At 39.7% G+C, this 21,063-nt stretch overlaps 1 protein-coding gene and 1 long non-coding RNA gene across 5 annotated transcripts in view; one reads left to right on the top strand and one right to left on the bottom strand.

Annotated features, from left to right (window-relative positions):
• The window catches only part of KCND2 (potassium voltage-gated channel subfamily D member 2), a 286,358-nt gene that overhangs the window by 261,327 nt on the left and 3,968 nt on the right, over positions 1-21,063 (top strand). For both annotated transcript variants that reach the window (XM_037390172.1, XM_037390173.1), the window contains 4 exons: positions 5,769-5,931; positions 14,850-14,948; positions 16,531-16,626; positions 19,973-20,220. In XM_037390172.1, the coding sequence (XP_037246069.1) occupies positions 5,769-5,931; positions 14,850-14,948; positions 16,531-16,626; positions 19,973-20,220 (606 nt within the window). The remainder of the gene's footprint in view (positions 1-5,768; positions 5,932-14,849; positions 14,949-16,530; positions 16,627-19,972; positions 20,221-21,063) is intronic.
• Positions 16,397-20,231, bottom strand: LOC119149176. 3 transcript variants are annotated; one of them, XR_005104590.1, is made up of 4 exons: positions 20,120-20,231; positions 19,472-19,534; positions 17,057-18,139; positions 16,397-16,611 (listed from the first exon to the last, which is right to left on the bottom strand). It is a non-coding gene; the product is annotated as an uncharacterized LOC119149176 (long non-coding RNA). The 3 variants fall into 3 exon arrangements; XR_005104592.1 differs by lacking the exon at positions 19,472-19,534 and having other exon boundaries at positions 17,057-17,147; positions 17,959-18,139; positions 20,120-20,230; XR_005104589.1 differs by lacking the exon at positions 19,472-19,534 and having other exon boundaries at positions 20,120-20,230.

Genomic DNA, 21,063 nt, shown 5'->3' with positions numbered 1-21,063 from the left:
ATTATTTGCAACTCCATGCAGAATCTCCCAAGGCTGGAATAAAATTTGGAATAATCTATGTAATGTTCCACATCTCACACAAACTGCAATATCTTGTATTATTAGAAATTACTTTTCCAAAACCATTAGGCTATTTTAAGACCTAGGTAAGGGTGCAGATTCATCATGATTACTGTTAGTGTCAGAGAGGCTGGGAATTGCTTTTTTTGCCTTCTCCCCTGTGCCGGTACGTAAGTGCATGCCCAATGGGGTGGCTGGCTGCCTAAATGCATGGGCCGATGAGCAGCTGTATCATCTTCGCTGAGAGTCTCACCAGAGTAGCCCCTGGGGCTCTGCCTGCTGCTCCTGGAGGAGAGGCAAAGGCCATTAGCGGACACGGGAAGCAGGAAGGCAGATACATCATCATCCCACCCAGATGGGTAAAGCACCAACCCTGCCCAGGGCTAGCAAACAGCTGGAGGATGGGAGGCTAGACCTTGTCCTGGAAAGGCAGGGCACCATTCTGTCCATCAGCTCCAGTGCAAAAAGCTTGAACTCTGCCTGGATGACATGCTAAATCCACTGGGAAACGTGGATGGTCTCCCACACACATGAGAAAAATGTGCCGTGCTGGCTTCTACAAAGATTGTTTAGTTACCATGGATTTCATACTATTTTTATTGTTCTTCGATCACAAATTCCCCTGCTTTTAAAATAAATATTACCAAGTTAATCTTAATGACTTCTCGCTTATTTTAGAACTCCATTATTTTCTGACATGTTTTACATGTTTGGAAACAAAAATGTTACTAGCTTCCCTTTTCAGCAAATAAGATGGGAGCAGGCAACAGACCTCAATCAATGTAGTATTTTTTTAAAGAATGTAAATTAATTCGAAAGAGGTGGGAGAGGGCACACGTATTTGTAACACGCATTTTAAAATGTTTTGCATTTGCATTTATTTTTAATGGCGTTTATGCCCTCTACTGTCAAAAAACGTTATTGCAGGTGTTTGGGTTTTTTAATACTGATAATATTTTTCCTTACCTGTATCTCTGCCAGTGTCAGCCTAAACTACTTGATCTTTGCAAAAATGCACACTCTTAATTTATTTCTACACTACATGTCCTACAGTTTCACAGTTTTTCTGTAGAGGTCACCCTGGGGGGTGGAGGTGGGGGGGATGTTTCTATCCAAAGTAAGCTATTCCAAATGTGAATTTCTGATCTGTCAAACACACACACAAATATTGCTAAACTACAACTTCTGTAATTAATTATTTTATCCTCCAAAATACATTTAACTTTTGCTTGGAAAAAAATTACTCCTGCATTCAAAGAAACAAACAGAAGTTAAATAAGCAGCATTGTCCTTCTTATTTGTTAAAATTATTAAAGAAAATACCTTCTCTGCTGACATCAAGGAAAAACAGCAAAAAAAGTATTATTTGTTTCAATTATAATTCAGCCCTTTGACTTATGAAATATTCCAACTTAGAGACATCGAAAAACAGTCTTCGTTAGATTCAGGAATAAGATAAGTAGCCGATGATGCCAAACATACAGCCTCTGTTGTCTGAGATTTCCTGAATTATGGGCATGCAACACCAGATATACCCCACTCATCAGTTAGACAAGCAGTATCACTTTGGCAGACGGATGTCCACAGGTAAGGTCTGCCATGGCAATGTTGGGATTGCAGATTGGGCATTTGTAAAGCCAAATACACTCAAGCTTCTCATGCTCCTACAACAGCTCAGCCTCTTGTGTGCAATTCCAGACACATTTTGTGTCCCCAAATTTGTCATGCAAAGTGCTAAATCATGCCTGTGTTACTCAGATCAGTACTCTCAAAGATCCAATATTTGCAAAATGAAGGAATTCACTGGCTTGCTGCCTTGCCATGCAGTAAGGAGTCAAATATGCAAAAATGGTCTGTCACCTGTTGAATACAAACAACTGAGACAAACACTCATGCCTTTAAATCCATCCATCCCTGTACGATGTCACTTACTGAACAGATACTTACGGACTGCAAGCAATAGCACACATCTGACCTGTCTGGACAGCATCTAGTGAAACCTAGGCATTAGTTTGATCATGTAGTTTCTGTCTTGTTATTTGATAAAACTTGATTGACATATCTAGTTTTCCATAGCCTTTTCTCTTCCCTTTCTGGCTAATGAAGTAGAATGCACCTGATGGATAACAAGGATCAGTATGGCATCTCTTTTTCTTCACTCATCCAGAGCAATACAATACTGGGACGACACTTTTGACGTTGCAAAATTAGACTGTCAGTACAAATCATAAATGCCTAAAGACTGACTTGAGCTTTGGCCACAATAATAGACATATGTGGAACAGACCATACATATACAAAGCTATGAAAAGACTGCAACTAGGGAAAAAAAGCCCATAAAGGAGAATTCGTTTGTAGTGCCAGTCTGAAGAGCAATGAGACAAGTAGGGTAGCACTAGATAAAACCTTGAAATAGTTCCCTTTTGAAAAGTGACTCTGTGAAAATTGCTTAATAAGATTCCGTATCTGTTGTGTCTCCAGGACTGAAGAAATCAGATTTTCTGCAGAATTTAGAATTTGTTTTAGAGATCAAGTATAATTTTTCCACTATGAAACACAACCACTGCAAAGCTACTCTGCCATCTGAAAATGGAGTTTTGTTCCTTTTTAGCTTAGACTTCCCAAGGAATAAAGCAATTGCAGGTGAGGTAAAGGAAGAAATTTTCCCTTCGTTTTGTGTCAGTTACTTCCATTGATGGCATTCAGTGATATATGAGGTATAACTAAAGGTAATATTTAATCCAGCAGGAAGAACTTCATTAACATTTCTAGTCATGCCTACACTAGACTAAAATCTGTGTCGCTGTCCCAAAGGAGAGCAACACCAACCAGGGTAAATGTAGTAAAAATTCCATTTTGTCACAAAAATGAGCAAATATGTTTCATACCCTGTGCAGGAAGGCTGTTTTCTTGGCATTCATTTTTTCTGGCCATAATTTTATTTAAACATCTCCAAGACAGTGTTTATCAACAGGCAAAAATCTAATTATGTAAGAGCTATTGACGATGTGAAAGATATGATTAGCACTAAACTATGGACAAGCAACATTACCTTTGGAAAATGTCAGCATATTACAGCTTATTCCAGCCAAAACAGAAAAATAATCAAAAGCAAGTGATTTTAAAATAAGCAGTATATCCATCTGCCTGTCATTTTGCCTAGAGGATAAGAAAAACATTGTGAAATTCCTTCATGTATCAAACAAACCTTTTTTTTTTCTTTTGCTCTATAAACACTGAAATACTGTGAAAAGGCATCTCCTTATGTCAGTAGGTAGGTCCACACATAAATACTGAAATGTTACAGATGAATCAGCTAATAGTTCCTGTCACCACTCCTAAAACATCAGTCTGCACTTGATTCACATAATTATAGTGTCACATTATCAACAGGATGAACTACATCCCTGAGCAACTTCAAATCAAATTAATTAGAGCCGGCAATGCCTTCTGTCCATTGCAGCCACCAGTGACAATGCGAGCTTATAAAAGTTCAGCAATTTACCATTTAAGTGATAGACATCTAAATATAGGTTTAGGAATCTAATTTAAGAGATCTGTTCCAGTAGTACTGGCCATGAGTAAATTTTGCATTCCAAGATCTGGTTGTGTCAGGTGTATGTAAATATATACTGCCTTTCAGATACCTTTCTGTTGATATACTTCGATGCAATTTAAGAAAACGCTTGGATTGTATCTAGAAGAATGAAGTAAAACAGTAACAAATACTGTAAACTGGCAATGATTATCGGTGATTTGATTCTAGGACTTGTCCCCTAAGCTCACCACCCTGGCCCCGTGCCCACTGCTCTCTTCACGGCTCTGCCTAAAAAAACCTGGGGGTTAGTTAGGTGTCGAGGATCTCATTTGTCAAAGAGACCTTGAAAGGTCGTTTATCCACTTCCCTGCCCAAAGGAAAGAACAGCTGGGCATGCATCACTCCTGACAGCTGATAGTCAGCTCTGCCTTTAGGAAGATAAGCACCAAAAATGTCTATGTTGTGAGGTGCAAATGATGTGAAGGAAAACATGACTCTCCGGTAATTAAGACCAGTGATATATATAAATCAGAAGGTGGATTCTATTACGTTATGTATTGTTATCCCACCCTGCGTGTCACAAAATCACAAACTAATAGCATTCAAATTCTGAGCAGGTGGAAGCGTTTACTGGTAGAAATATTTATGTAATTTTCCTGTGAATATTTTACACTTGGGCATACTTTGAAAAGCAGCTAAACATTTATTTTACACAACATAATCTCTTTCAATAGTCTAAGACTTGGTCATCTATATTATATCTGCCCAGATGACAACTTATTTGAGTATTTACATTAAATACCTCCTTATCTTACAAAATGCAAACCATTCATCTTCACCTGCAAGGTGATACATAATCTCCTTTTGACATACGCTGAGCTCTCATTGCTAGAAGGTGCTCTCAACCCCCACATAGATTCTCCATCATCTGATATCCCCATCCCTTTACGTCCTCCTTCTTGTGATTAGGTGCACAATTTGGACCATGTGACTTGAAGACTCCAACTTCTCTATTATTTTTCCAGTTCTTGCTGAACAGACACGTTTTGCTTTCCAGATAGCATTTTCCAAACACCGTCCCTCCTACAGTTTTATTTCTTACCTTCTCTTGTGTTAACAGTTTATAAATTCCTTGTAATAGGGAATGTGCTATCTCCCTGCTCACAAGCATACTTAATTCACATGCAACGATCAGTTTTAATAATAACTTAAAATCCAATGAAATTAAAAAAGCGAATGGCACTTGAAAATAATTTATCTCTTTATTACACTCTGTAGTATGTAATTACATACTTGTCCTATAGAATATGGCACTCTACAGAGCGCGAAGAGAACTGTATCTCTTAATAAACTGTCGCTGGAGTGCCTCTACATACTTCAGTAGCACTATGTTCTTACTTGCTGGACAAAACAATGTCCAACATCATGAAGAAAGGTGGTAGCCCTAGTAATTCTGAGCACTGACAGCATTTGCAGTTAGAATTTGTTTAGTTTTTTGCATGTGCCTGGAGATTTTCATGTTTTCTGTCAGCTAGACTATAGCAAGGACCTCTGGAGGTCAGCTTGTCCAGCCTCCCACTCAAAGGCGGCATATCAACAACAGATTAGGTCAGCCATGGGTTTTTCTAGCCCAGTGTTGAAAATCTCCAAGGTCAGAAAGTCCACGATCCCTTCCAAAAAATGTGCTACCCTCCTAAATTAAAATACTGTATCAACTTAAATGAGGCAACATTATTCAGCTTGACATCGAACTTACTAAGTGGTCTCCCTAGGATCTTGCTGATGGAAAATGAGGAGTTCTTTCGACAAGCAAACAGAGTAAGGACTTAACTTCAACACTGATTTCTTCCACCACCACCACCACCACCACGCCCCCTTAGCAAGGTCACTCTCTCTCTATTGCAATAGAGGCAGCCTGGGAACACTACACCAGGTAGAACATAGACACCCACAGTTTGATGTACAGGATACTCAACATTAGCTTCAAATTAAATTTATATACACAACGCTGGGCATGCTGTATATGTATGCAGATGTGTATAAAGTATTGTTCATTTGCAGGAAATGTTATTTGCAAGAGAAGTAAAATCTATTGTGTAATTAATTCATCTTGCAATTCAATACAGAAGAAAATTTGTCTTTACTAAGCCCGTTGCTTTCTTTAACTCAGATATGGTGACATGGTGCCGAAGACAATAGCTGGAAAGATTTTTGGTTCAATATGCTCTCTGAGCGGGGTCTTGGTCATCGCTCTGCCAGTTCCTGTAATTGTCTCCAACTTCAGCCGTATCTACCACCAGAATCAACGAGCAGACAAGCGCAGGGCACAAAAGGTGAGCTTCTAATTTTTCCCCCTTTTGTTGTTGAGCGATAGATGAAATATAACTTTTTATACGCTGTGCACCCTCGAAGTGAGTATTTCCTAACAAAAGGGCTACTACATGTATGTGCTACATGCCTAGCCCATGTCCTAGATGCAAATACTGTGCTATTTTTAGTGGGAAAAAAAAACCCAAAACCTGTCTATTTATCTTTTCTGTCAAAATGTACAGATCCATTATTGTGGTAATTCATCCTGCTTGTTAAACTAGATTTAGTATTTTCAGTCAATAGCTGCAGTCACACCCACTGAAGATTCTTCAGTGTTTTTCAGGCAGACTTTCTTTCCGCCAGAGTCTTCTGAGAAAAAAAAAAAAAAAAAGGAAAAAAACCCAAAAACCAAAAAAACCCAAACAAATAAAAACCTAATAGTGATTTCTAACGTCTATTCTAACAGGCTGCTTCACTAATCTATGTGTTTAATTCCCAGGTCAGTGCCTGGGGAATCTGATTATTGGGGAACTTGTCTCCTCAGCTCTAGTTCTCTTAAAAGGCTTCAGAAAAAGAGCTTAATCAGGAGAAAAGAAAAGTCTGTTTTTCCAGCTTCCCTGATTTGCTGAATCTCTCATTAAAATACCAGCTAGCTCTATAACAAGACAGTTTCCCTCCCTGACCCGTGTGGGCAAGGTCAGGAGCCAGGAAGAGCTATTTACCAGGAGAGATGCAGCCCAAGCCTGGGCAGTCACCTCCACCTCCACATCATTGCCAACATACTGGTCCCAATACACCTCACCCAACCCCAGCTCAGAGAGCCTCCATGGACACATGAAGTTCTGATAAGATAGCTGAGACACATTACCATCTGCTCTTCTGCTGATGGCAGTCGGAAGGCTCTGGATGCAACACAAGTTGCAAGATTGCCCAGCCTAAGGTGTCACCACTTGGGCTTTTTTGTTGTCCCATGGCCTCTTTTCAGAGGTCCTGAGTCTCCAGTGACCCAGGGAGAGTGGGGTTGTCGCCTGCAGCAGCGTGCAGGCAGGCCATGGCTGGTGACCACATACATAGACCAGGCTGCACCTGCTTCAGAGACGACAGCACCAGGGCTGAAGCTACAAAATGTGTGTTTCTTTCTGGCCACCTTTTCAACTGATTTCTTCACAAAAAGGAAGTGAAGGAAATGTACACGCTGATACCATTCCCTGAATATCTTAAAATCAGGAGAAACAAAGGTACATGGCCAAGAAAGTCAGTCATAGGCCCAGGCTGAAGATGTTGCACCCTTTAATGGCCACATCTTGGAAGAACGCTGTCAGATGAGGAAAATGGCCATGAAAGAAACCAGGCATATCACAGAGATGTCATACCTTTCTAGAAACCCAATTTCAAATGTAGGCTGCCTCAGTGATCCAGGTACCATACCTTGCCTAGCTACTAATTCCACCCACCCTTCCGCATGCCGGGTTGTCCCCCGTGCCAGCTCCAGCTGCGCATTCCCCGCTCCCACATCGCTGCCGCTTCTGTTTGTGTAATGGCAGCAGACAGTGAAAGAACAGTATGTATCAGCCGGAACACAGTGCTTCATTACTGTGCCTCCGAGCATCGCACCAGTCATGGGTAACAGATCTGCTTTATCCCAGCAATAAATGTGCCTGTTCCGAGCTTTCATAATAACTGCAGACACAACCAGCCTCACTTCAGATAGAAACCGTCTCCTGCTGTATGTCATGAAAGAGAATTTTCTATGCCTGTTTTACACTTGCCAGTGAAAAGAGATGGACACTAGAAAATACCTTGCAAAATTACGTTGGCAGACTGGCTGCTATTCCCCATAATCTCTTTCTGAATAGAAGAATTAATAACTGCTCGAGTTAATAACTGACTTTTTCTCCTTGCAAAACAGTGAGCTCATTGTATGTTTCAAACAGGAATACGAAGCGATGAATGGCAATCGTGCCAAGTGTCTTTCCCTCTGCTCCCCAGAACAATGCCAAGAGTAAGGATGAGATTTTCTCTGACCATGTTTATGCCCTTCTTGCTTTGGAGAAAATGGCTTTGAGGTCTGATTAACTTAGCACTGGATGTGTGTCTCATTGATATCTCCTATTGCAAAGCTAATCTCTCTCAACCTAAAATGACTGAGATGTTGAACTGAACCTTACTGTGATGGACTGAAAAAAAATCAACAAAAAGCACTTCTTGGGTACTGCATAGTCCACATTTAGCAATATTTAGCTATGAAGTATATCCTTGCATTTCACAGGAGGGTTCTACTTGTATAGATTTTTTTTATTCCTATATAGAAATATAACTGTATAGGAATATTCAAGCAAAAAGTCCCGTTATTGAAGTTTGAAATTCCTTCTTCATTCAATACAATGGAAGCTTTACACAGTTTTCTAAAATAAATGATTCCCTGGGCACCAACTTTATTTCTGTTATCTAAGGCTGAAGAACATAAGCTTGAAAGAAGGTGCTGTTTCATGGAGCACAGCATGAACCCGTGCAGGTGATGGTACCTCCTGCTGGCTACAACAGCTTCCATCTGATTGAGAGTGTTGTGTATTTGAGTTGTGCAACTTACTTTATCAATATCTCATACAGAAGTTTAATCAAGGTAGCCTTCAGAAATGGCAAAACATTTGGGCTGGAAGGAAACTCCAGAGAAAGTTCTCTGTTGAAAAGCTGCAATCTGCTCACAGGTGCACTGGCAATTTTCAGCAGATTTTTTTTTTCACTTATATTAGGTTTGTTCAAGAACAATGTGGCCATCAGTATACACATTTACTGAGTTCTGCACAGTCATGCAAGATTAGACAATTCCATTTGCTTCTTTTTGGCAAAAAGATGCTGCACATTAATGCTCAGGAGAAGATGGAAGAGAGAAATTTATTTATATACCATTTCATTTTGAACATGTTTTAAAGGAAGCTCCTGCATCCAGCCATGGAAATATATTGTTGTAACTACCTCAGAATCCCACTTTGTAATGTAGCCAGTGCATCAACAGGAGGGTACAGCTTCCTAATGCACTATCAGGAGCTTGTTGACAATCAATATAAACAAAACCCAAAAGAGATGAAAACAAAAATAAAGAAAAATCATCCGTGCTTATCAGAACATTTTCTTCTATCAGATAATAAGGTCCAAGGATCTGACCTGTCCTGACAAATAAAGAATCCAAACTAGATACTGGAATTCAGGGCTGAAATAATTGTGCCCTGTAGTCTTTCTATGCCTTTTCCTCAAGCAGATTTATCACTACCGAGACAGTTTTGAAGAATCCTATTTTTGGAGTTTTTCTCAGCTAGAGACAACTTCAAGATGCCAAGTTATTTTCATAGCCTATCAGTGCCTTCAGGTGGCAAACTTAATGACAGATGTGTTGTGACGATTCCATGTATAAAGGAAAGGAAAGGAAAGGGGTGGAAAGGATAAAGGTAAGGATGGAAAAGGAAAAAGAAAGTTTTAGGTAAGCTTGGATACGGTTTGCTGTCCTGTAATTGATAGGTATCAAGGGTTAAGATATGGCTAGACTCCCACAGTGTCATATTCACTGGGATGCCTACCAGCACAGGGCAGGGGAAGAAGGAGGCATAGCAGCTCCCTTGGAACAGGTGTCTGGCCACTCAACGGCAGCCTGGCTGAAAGCTCCATCCCAGCATACTGCAGCAGCTCTTACGATGACAATGTCCTCCTTGCCCTGAATGAAGGATTTCTTGCTAGATGCCTTCCCCGTTTTCCATACATCTATAGTTCTGCACCCTTTGAAGGCAAGAGCCTTGTATCATCTCAGCCAGCAAGTCCTAAGTGCAGATCCATCTGTCCATTATTGTTCATTACCTGACAACTGAAGAAGCCTTAATGGTAGTCGTCCAGGCACTTTCTCCCTAGGCTGACTCTGCATGGTGCCTCAACAGAACACCCAAACAACCATCATCAGCTCCAAACCTTGACTTAATACCTAAAATTCAACCTGAATCTTTCATCTGAGTGTGGTCTTCTACGTTCACATCGCAAAATATATCCTGAAGATTGGCTTGGCTTTATTATTTATTGATTTTACATGATGTGTTTATCTTTCCAATTATGAATAATTAGTTACTAGATAAATATAAATAGCTCTAGGATAAACTGCAACAACTGCTTAACAGCACCTGGCAATCTAGAGCTAAGCATTTGCAGTACGGAACCCTGCTTGCCATTATGACTTTTTAAATGAGATAGGCTATTAATCTCAGTGGGGTTGCAGAGACATAACTAACAGAATAACTTATCCAAGATTTTTTAAATTAGCACAAAAACGTGTAAAACCTGTGTTTACTGAACAATAATTTGAATAGATTGTTAAAGCAAGTCACAACTCAACAAATACATGAAACTTATTTAATTCCATATCCATTAGCATACAAAGTAAACAGCATTTTCATCTCTACTACACGCTGACATCCCATAAATTATTGTCGGCTAATCTAAAGTCAATTATTTGCAATTACTGAAAATTAGAAAATCAGAGCATGAAATGTGGGCCTGACTTTTCACTTGAAAACAAACATACAAGATGAATTTACAAAAGGCCTGATATAAAAAATAATGTGATTGATTTTAGGACAATTTTGGCCATTGCTCTAGGAGCCACAGTGTTGTGATTTAACCCCAGCTGCTCGCTCGCTCACTCCTCCCCAGTGGGGGGTGGGGGGGAATCAGGAGGGTGAAAGTGCAAAAATTGGTGGGTGGGAATAAAGGTAGTTCAATATTTTTTTTAAGGAGTAGAAAAAAACAACACAGAGATGGGGAGGAAACAAACCCAAGAAGAAAAATTATGCAAAAGAAAAAAAAATTGCTCACCACCAACCAACCAACACACAGCCTGCCCCAGGGTAAGGGCAGCTCCTGCCGACCTCCTGCCAGTTTCCTTGCTGAACATGTCACGAGATGGTACGGAATATCCCTCTGGTCAGGTAGGGGCAGCTGTCCTGGCTGTGTCCCTCCCAGTTTCTTTTGCACCCCCAGCCTCCTTGGCAGGACAGCCTGAGGAGCAGAAAAGGCCTTGATGCTGTGCAGGCGCCACTCAGCAGTAACTAAAACATCCCCATGTTATCAACACTGTTTTCAGCACAAATCCAGAACGTAGCTCCATACCAGTTACTATGAAAATAATTAACTCTTGTCCCAACCAAAGCCAGCACACAAAGAATGACTGTGAAGGAACTCTTATTAATTGCACAAGATCAATAAAAAATAATAAACAAAAGGCAAGCAATTAGTAATTCGTGAGTTTTGATAGTAAGATAGTTATGTAGTCTGGAGAGCAGCAGAAGAGAGACAACAGGAGCTAAGTACTAAATTACCCAGGCTACCTAGGCTCCTTGCATAGCAAACTGGGGAGAAGCTCTTGCCACAAATGATTTCCAGTACTGCAGTAAGCCCTGCCCTAAAAGTGTTCCTGATAAAATCTCTTTCTTAAAACAGCTGGACTGCTGAGGGCAACTTGAGTGTTAAAAACTGGATGTTACAAATACCCTGCAGCGTTACACTGAGCACTATTTAAAACCTTGTGAAAATATATGTTTATATTTCTAAAACTGACAGAGATAGCTGTTGTTGAGTAACAGTGAAATCCCTTTGTAAGGTTTCTCTAAATGCAGCCATATAAAAAGATCTACCTCTGTTGTAAAATTTGAAGCTAGGAAAAAAAGTAAAAAGCGATGCATTCAAAAGAGGAGTTCAATACAAATACAAGGGGTGCGGTAAGAATTAGAGCTGGTCATCAGTTTCTTCAGGAAGTTTCACACAGGATGATTACGGTGACATTTCATCAGAATAAGTAAAAGAACTGCATTTCAGCTACATGGGTTTTGTCCTAGGCAACATAAAAGTTACTAAAATCAGAGTTTCACATTCAATGGCTAAAAGGGAAAACCTCACAGCAAAGAAGGTAATCTACTGCAGGAGAACTTTCTTTTTTCGCTAGGTATTCCATGAAAGGGGAGAGTTAGGAAAGGCTTTGCAGTGGTTGAAAGGGGCAGTTATCACTCCTGTTCTGCTGTGCATGGCAGAAAATGATGTTCACAGACTAAAGAAAAGTGCAGTTCTGTAATCACAGTTTTCCTGATGTCATCCCATCATTCTGGTGTCTTTCATGGGAATTCAATCCCCAGCACGCAGCCCTAAAAATCCTGTGGCTGACATGACCTTGTAACGATTACCTTGATAGGAAATGCGAGGAGTTACTAGACTACTCACGCTACAGGCTCTGATATAAATCAGGCAGAAGCACTGAAAAGAAATCTTACCACTTTAACAGATTTGTAAACACCTCCAGTTTCAGGAGTATTTTCTGTAAGCTGAAGTATAAGCATGGAAACCACAATATCTGGTTCCTGTCTTGGTAATAGATTTATTGTCTTCTCTTTGGTAAATGATGTAAATTCAGGCCATCTGAATGAGTCTCAGCTAGAAAGATGTAAGCTATTACTTTCCACCTCCCAATAGCTTTCTAAGACACAATAAATTCATATTTGCAAAGCTATTTCAAATTTTCACATGGAAAGTACAACCTTCGTATTATATGTGTTGTAGCACATTGATATACTAAGATAGTCTGATGAACTGTTATATTTTCTTATTTTTATTGAATGGTGCTGCACCATAATTATTGCTACAATCACTGAAAGAGAAAATGAATATGCATGCTAAAAGGAAAAGCATAACTAATGTATGTAAAACGTTTGTTCGTTAAATCTAATGAATCTCCTTGTATAAAGAGCACACTTAAAAGTACTGCAGCTTAAACATTTGTGACTGAAATCACTTATTTATTGGACTCCATGTTGCATCCTGCAAAGGCATGTCTAAAGCATCTTGCGCTCCTAAGGCTAAACAGTCATGCTAGGAGAGACCTTTAATATATTTATGAACATAACCCAGTGCACATGTCCCAGCCCATGACTTTTCTGCAGTGCAGGTAAAACTCTTCCCTCATCCTTCAGCCTGTCATGCTGGTGTCGCATCTCAAGAGCTCCACCTTGAAAATAACTGTGTTCCGCCTGCCGAGGGGATTTTTAATCTCTAGCCCTGAGGACTCAGACCTAAACTGGTAGCACTGGATGTGCCATCAAGGAGCCCATGTGAGCCTGAAGAGTGGGAACTGTTAACTGTTCCCCACACTGGTTGGCTCCTGGGAACCCCGGGCCAGCCTGGGGCATTGCCCTCGGATGGCTTGCTGCAGCATACTGGGCTGCCCAGGGCTGGTCAGCCCTGGTGCTCAGCATAAAAGCCCTAACTGGAAAATTACCCCCAGTCCAGCTTCTGGGGACCTGCTCAGGGTGATAGAATGAGGAGCTGCAGATGTCCTTCCAGGGCTCACCTGTGAAGAAGCACCATGCAGGTGACTGGGGCGCTTCACTTCTTACCACTAGAATAACATGCATTAACTGCATTGCTGGAAAGCCTGTGTGCACCAAGCAAGGTTTATTCTAAAACAGCCAACATGTCACAAAATCAGGCAACAGCCTCTCATGTGAGCTTTTTGTCTCCGTGATGTGCAAATGCACAGCATTATCTTATTTTCTTTCAGAACAATTAAAAGATAATAAATACATGACATACAACATAAGCCATATGCTAGCCATGTTTGCTGTTAGCTGTCACAAATTTCTTGCCTCACTGTTCAGAAGATCTGTGAGTTTGAGGCTGTGAGTTTGAGGCAAAGAGGCATGGTGTTGAACCATTCCTCATAGTCACTCAATTATTAATCGCGCCAGAGAGATCTGGCTGCTGCAGTGACCAGGCTGCTTCCGTCTGTAAGTGTTCAGGGATTCACAGTCATTTCATGCTGGCATTTAATGCCACAGAAATTGGGGGAAGGGGGGGTAAATGCTACCTCTATTTTCTGGAAATATCACCTGAGTAATTATCAGATATGAAAATCCCTATTAATATATCAAAGGCAGTTTTTCAAGTTCTTCACTGTATCTCCTTCTGTGATTCAGCAGCCATTCAACTCCAGATGCTGCTCAGCATTTGGCTTTCAGAATCAGAAACCTAACCACGAAGATAAACCCAAACTTCCTCTTATAATCAGCAACAAAAATCAGAGAACCAGGACGCTATCCTAGAAATCCCATAAAAGCTTTTGTTTTCCATATGATTGGTTGAGAGTCTTTTCTTCTCTCTTTCCCCTAATGTTGGCTTTTAACTGTTGTACAAGTCAATGGATGCAGTGTCCTTCTCTCATGAGCCACCTTCTACTCTGGAATGAATGTCACCTTCACAAGGCATGAAGTTCACCTGAAAAAACTCAAATCTCTCTCAGCAATTTGATGCCTGCAGTCTCTGAAAAATCAGGTTATGAACAGATTATGACCAATGATGACAAGCATTAAGTCTGATTATATGAACAGGCATGGCTTTTAAAAGGCCGGGCAAGCATTCAGGAACCTTCCTGGGACACAGCATAAAAAGCGGTACCACATTCTGCTATTTTAAAAACCCAGAAGGCTCTGAGAAACCAGCTCACTGTAGTTGCAACATTACATTTTTTTCTGAACCATTTATTCCCCTTTAAAGAGATTTTCACTGCAGTAGCAGCTGAGATGGATGCCCGTGTTCCTGACCCAAAAGGCATAAAGAGTGGCACAGTTGTAGCAATGCAGAAAAAAAGTAGGCACTTACATCCCAATCTGTCTAATCGCTTCTCCAAAATCGTTGTTCTTATTAGCTGATGCATGCAAACAAATACAAACTTCTGTTATTTGCATTTTAAATGGGAAGACACTCATGATTTGCTCCACCTGGAGGACGGATGCAATGCAGCCTTTCAGTCGTTACAATATTGGTATTCATAAGCAGCTGATTCCAATTAGCAGTTTTAGATAAACAGAATAATGGGTATGCGTACAAGTGACACTCTTCTTTTTGTCTGTTTACACAGAAAGCCAGACTTGCTCGAATTCGTGCAGCAAAGAGTGGGAGTGCTAATGCCTACATGCAGAGCAAACGAAATGGCCTACTGAGTAACCAGCTGCAGCAGGTAAGGTTTTTATATCCTCCACCTCCAGAGTAACAGCTTAATGACAGCCCAGCAGTAGCGTATTCTGTTTATCACCAGGGCCAGTCAGCTTGGGTCTTTAGGCAATGTTACCTTTGGAGGTAGATTAAGGAAGGATGAATTGGACAATTGCTATCATTAAAGGAAGCCTGTGAGAGTCGATGAGAGGGTATTAAAAGATGAGGGAAATAGATAGAAATGCTGGATTCAAATGCAGCCCACAGTTTTAGAGCCTGATCCTGTAGAAGACCTCGTTAAGAAATTACAAAGCATTTGCCTCTTAGGAGGTAAGTCAAATTTATCTTATTTGGCTTTAGACAGGTAAAACATGGGTGACAAACCGAAGCTTCATTGTCAGCAAGGGAAAGAAATGATTTTTGGATACCATTTGCGCAGAAGGGTGTTGCAGAGTGAACAACACCCCCTGGAAGCACCTACTTTGCTCTAAGGAGAATTTTGATGATTACCTCAAGGGCACTGAAATCTGATGTTACCTGAAGCTAATTCCCCCTCTTACCCCTGCCGAGGAAGCCAGGACCAGTGGCAGGAGCCCCAGGCAGCGGCTGGGACTGGGATCCCAGTGACCCACAGGCCAGAGGCAGCCCCTTGGCTGCTCTGAGCTGTACCCAGCTGAGAAAGACTGAACAGACAGTGTTTTTTAATCCCTGCCATTTTCTGGCATTTAGGCAATTCCCTGAGGCACACAGGCAGGCTTTCATTCCTCTATGCCCTTTCTGTTCAATACATGTTGAAAAGCTGAAGGCTTTAACCTATAGCCAGAAGAGGAGGAAGTAGCTGTCTGTCTGTCTGGTCTGGCACAAAAGATGAGCAGTCAGAGCCCTCGTTTCCTCTTCTGCTTGAAAGAACTCAGATCTTTGAAATAAAAAGACACCAAATAGCTTAATTGCCATTCAGATTTCAAATATCCCAAAGTTGAATTGTAATCTTTCCTATTATCCCACTTCCTCCCCTATTCAGTTTTTTGCTTTCTAGTGAATAATTATGAAAGCAATTAATAAACAGTGGATGCTTTCTACTTAGTCCTTCATTCTGTGTCGGTAACATCTGCTACGCTCTTTCCAAACGCAGCAGACTGGGATCACTGACATGAATTTTTGTGAAAGCAGCAATACCACAAATTCTTTAGTGCTATGAAATGATCCCAGGAGGACTGCTATGTTTAATTTCCTTCAAATGAGGCACATTCCCAGGAAAAAAAAAATATTTTGCTGTCACTTAAATTTATGATAATTTTAAGCATGCGTTGATCCAACATTTAAAGCTTACATGTTGATTGCACTTGTAAATTGTACTATTCCATTTGCATAAAAGACCTAAGATGGAAACATTTAAAAGGAGGTGCAAGGAAAGGAAAGAAAATAGTTTGATTAAAAAACAAACAAGCAAAAGAAAACTCGGGTCCAAAATAATTTGGGTTATACCATGTAATTGAAGTATTGCAGTTACACTACCGTGTACAATCCGGATTAGTTCTGATCAAATATTTGGATAAGAGTCTTCTTGTTCACAAATGAGGATAATACAGAGTTCTATGTATCCACAGTCCTCCAGCGAAGAAGAACAGGCCTTTGTTAGCAAATCTGGCTCTTCCTTTGAAACGCAGCACCACCACCTGCTTCACTGCCTGGAAAAAACTACGGTAAGAAGAGAGAGCTGTCTTTTCCTGTGAACCCCAACACCAGCCTAGTTTTGAATGTTTTCAGTTATCTCTTCTAATTAATAAGCCCTTATATGAAAGCAGTTAGCTGGGAAGAAAAGCCGGTTTATCTTATTTTAATGCATTATACCCACTGCATACAAATAACAGAGATATCCTGGATAACAGCCTCATCTAGCGTGAAAGAGACTGGCATCAGTGAGATGACAGCAGTATATCCAAGCCGTATATGTGACCTTCATTATGGTTTTCATGCACTCTATGAAAACATACAAATTTTTAACATACAAATTGTAGTCCTTACACATCCAATACTCAGTGCAGTCAAAGCAAGTTTTTGCCTGAGCAAATGTTGGGCTTTTGTACAGGGAAAGCTGCTGAGTATTTCCTCTGATATGAGTATGATTCTTACTGAAGGGACCGTAAAAGAGGATCCCCCGGCATCCAGCATTCCCCAAGTAATGCTTCTGTTATATTTAACAGAGATCACTGTGAATGTCTTTCTGCTCTTTCTCAAAAAAGAACAAAAACAAAAAAAAGAGAGAGAGATTAAAAAGTTTTCTCACAACAGACATTGCTAAATTAAAATATGGCATATGTATAATTTCATGTTCTCCTTTAGGCAGTATTTATTTCTAAATAAAAAGGTCCAACTGTTACATCATTTAGATAGTCATATGTCATCTCAGAGGTGCTTATGTTTCCTCCATTCTAACTTTTGGAGTATTCATTTTTATATAATGCATGTAGGATGAACTGTCTTGCTTCCTGTTCAGAGTATAATGTGGTTTCTTTGCCAAGATTCAGACTGGGTCCTTTTGGAACACTTTTGAGACATTTCATACTAGAACCTGATAATAGCAGTCTATCTTAAAAAGTGTTCCACAGCTGAACATTACAAATATATTTAAAACCCTAGTAGTAGCCACAGGTCTTGTCAAACTCTCATAGAAATCATGGAAAACATTTCTATTCATTTGCTGGGAGTTGAATTTGGTTCCCAAAGTCTCACACTTCCTCTAATCATAATGGTGGAATACATAAGCCTTTTGTGGTTTTTTTCTCTTTTTTTAAACAGACCTTTTTTTTTTTTAAAAAAAAAAAAAAAAAAAAAGGATTAAGCCTAGAAAGCAAGTATAATCATCTTTCCTGAATCTGCATAGAATCTTTTTTTCCTTGTTTTTTGGGTCCTGCTACTGGCACTGAATTCATACGACACATGAACACAAAAATGTATGCAGGGATTCCAAATAGCAATCTGCAGATCATACATTCCTAAAATTTTAGTGGGAACTGGAAATTCTGGGCTCTCACCTTGTAGAATCTGGCAAGTTGCTGATTCATGGTATAACAGCAAGGGTGAGGTACCTTCTCAGCCTCTTGGCATCCTTTGAAATATCATTTGGTATAAGCATCAGTCCACATGATACTAAGCAAAGGCATATTTTTCTCTTTTCTGCCACTTTGAAGTCATTAGGATAAGATCTCTTCTACTCTAAGAAATGCAGAGTTGGCAATGTTAGGAAATTAATGAAAATTACATTAATAATTAAAATAATTGCACTGAAAGATTTTACAGGCTTCTTTTAACTAATTTAAGAACAGTTAACTAACAAGTATAATCAAATCTATTAGTCTGAGCCATTACATCATTTCAAAATGTTTCCAGTCTATATTAAAAGTTCACTCAATACCCTCTTTAATGGACAAATTGAATTCTTGTTGGTTGCTCCATAAAAGTTTTAGGAAGTACAAAATTACTTTTAATTGGAAAACTAGCAGAGTTCTTGGCAAACATACTGCAAACCACTGAATGTAATCTAAAGATGGCAATTAGGTCATTTTTCTCTCTGAATTTTATGTCCACTGTGCAATCACATTCAAAATCTTGATTGTAACTGACACAGGCCTTCTAGAAGTCAATTTTCAGGCAAGTTCTTTTTTTCCATATCACTTGAAATTGGCATGCTTCAACACCACTCAGTTCCACATGAACTTATGTTGGAGTGAAGAAGAATAGAAGAAATGGAAATAACAATAATATGCCTGTAAAGATATTTCCATTTGTCACAAACACTAGGCCACAGTTGTTACTCTCTTTACTTTATTCACATATTTTATATTAACACTGTACTGTAATTCTCCTAAAAAAAATCAGCACCTTTCCAATTAGTGCATCATTCTTTAGGGGAAAAAAAATATTTTTTTCTCATTCTAATACAAAAACCTGCAGTTGGCTAACAAATTGGAAGTGAGTGAGAGTAAGTAGAGTGTAAAATAATCCAGAACATGCTCATAAACCATTCCCCTAAACCATTCCCAGGATATGTAGACTGATTCCAGCAGTAACTGAAAAGATATTTTTTTTTAAAAGGAGGCTTTCTCAAACCGCACATGGATGTATCTTAATCTCTACTTAGTTTGGGCTGCTACTTCAAAACAACTGTTAAAATTCCTCCCTTCCCCCCATAAGCAACACCACTATTTCACACTCTTTCACACAGAAAGAAAATGTGGAAACCACAGTTGTGTGTGAAATGCTCCCTAATCACCTACTGAGTCACCATAAACTGGCTGTTTGCGTGACTTTGCATTCAGCTCTGTGACAACCCAATAAAACTACTGGCCATGCTGGGATTAAGCAAAGATTGCATGAATAAACAGTGCTTTGTTTAACTGAATCCTCAGTCTTCTAAACTGCTTTCGACACATCCATCTACAGTAATTAGGAACTTGATGCTTTTAAATAACCACCTCCTCTCCTATAATCAAAATTTCTATTTGATTGAATCTTTTTTTTTTTTTTTTCCCCCACACAGATGCATACCTTGAAACACACTGTTTCAGATCCTGATTTCTAACACATCATTCAAAAGCTTTATAAATTCATCTGGAAAATATTTGAATTTTGTTGTATTATGGTTCAATATAATAAATCTTACGTATTTCCAAATTACATTTAGAGCATTTATGTAGGCACCACTTGCATTTTTATTAGTAAACATTATCCTCTATTCTGTGGTGCTTCATAGATTATACAGATATTTATAATGCAAACTACGTTACAATCACATGCTATTTTACAAAAGAATTTGGATTAACATTTTCTTATTTAGAGCTCTGAGTGTTTTGTTCCAGCATTTACACTGTATTGGTATTCAGCCCAGGCTAATATGGGCTAAACACTATAATCAAGAATAAGCTGTCTAACTTTCCCAGTTTATTCAGTTGTGTCAATTTAAGCCTTTAAACAATCACGATTAATATGTTCACTTTAATTATCTTTCTGTGTGTGCTTTATCCCTCTTGCTGGATTCCTCTGGGCTAGAACCACGAGTTTGTGGATGAGCAAGTCTATGAAGAGAGCTGCATGGAGGTTTCTACAGTCAATAGACCCCCAAGCCACAGCCCCTCTCTCTCGTCTCAACAAGGTGTTACCAGCACTTGCTGCTCACGAAGGCATAAAAAGACTTACCGCATCCCAAACACCACCATCACCGGCAGCCGTCCAGGCAGCGTACAAGAGCTCAGCACCATCCAGATCAGATGTGTGGAGAGGACGCCTCTGTCTAACAGGTACTTCACATGCAGCAGCACACCGAGAGCTGAAACCCCTTCCTTCGTTAGAGAAGAGATGTAGAGGTGCTGTGGCCTCCACAGGCAGGCAGGCAGTCACCCAAAAATGGATACTAGTACTGAAACATCCTGCACTTAGTTTGCTCCAAGCTTAATCCAAGATGACAGAATAGTCTCTCTGTATCCACTTCTGCCCTCTCATCCCCTCCCCACAAACTACTACGTACTATTTGCAGCAAATAGCAACCAGGGACCCCAAATGAAATAGAGCACCGAATATTATATGCCATGGACAAACGCATCAGAAGAAAAATTTAGCATAGAAAAATGTGCAATTCAGATATACGAGATGAGCAAGTGGGAAGAGAAAGGAAGGTTGGTCACTGCTGTTCCTACTAGTTTGGTTCAGAAGCACAGCACAAATGAGACTTCCTTGCATTTCCACAGAGCAGAAAAATAGAACTGATTCCCAGAGTCCTCAGTGTAATAGCCATAAGAAAGACTCTTATAAATAAAAAATATGAAATGGATAAGAAAAAATATATTGCCTAGTTTGAGGGGTTATTACAAAAATGAGGAAAGTGCAATTTAGGAGTCTGTAATTTACCGAATGTCTCAGTAATCTCACAAGTAAACCATTTGGCTTTCAGGTATATCTGAACACCCCCTCTGAAAACAGAGCAAAGTCTCAGGAAGCACAGAAGTGTTTTCTATTGAACTCAAATGTGCCACCATTTAAAAAAGAACTATTTGCAGCACTAGTTGCTATAGAGATTGGCTCGTTAAGTTACGTTTGGAGTAAGTTGCTTTGTATAGTTAACTAGGTTTGGATTTCATTTCCAT

The sequence above is a fragment of the Falco rusticolus genome, chromosome 5, assembly GCF_015220075.1.
Source record: "Falco rusticolus isolate bFalRus1 chromosome 5, bFalRus1.pri, whole genome shotgun sequence".
Taxonomy (NCBI): Eukaryota; Metazoa; Chordata; class Aves; order Falconiformes; family Falconidae; genus Falco; species Falco rusticolus.
The sequence above is the reverse complement of the archived record's forward strand: the minus strand, read 5'-3'. Positions and strand labels throughout refer to the sequence as shown.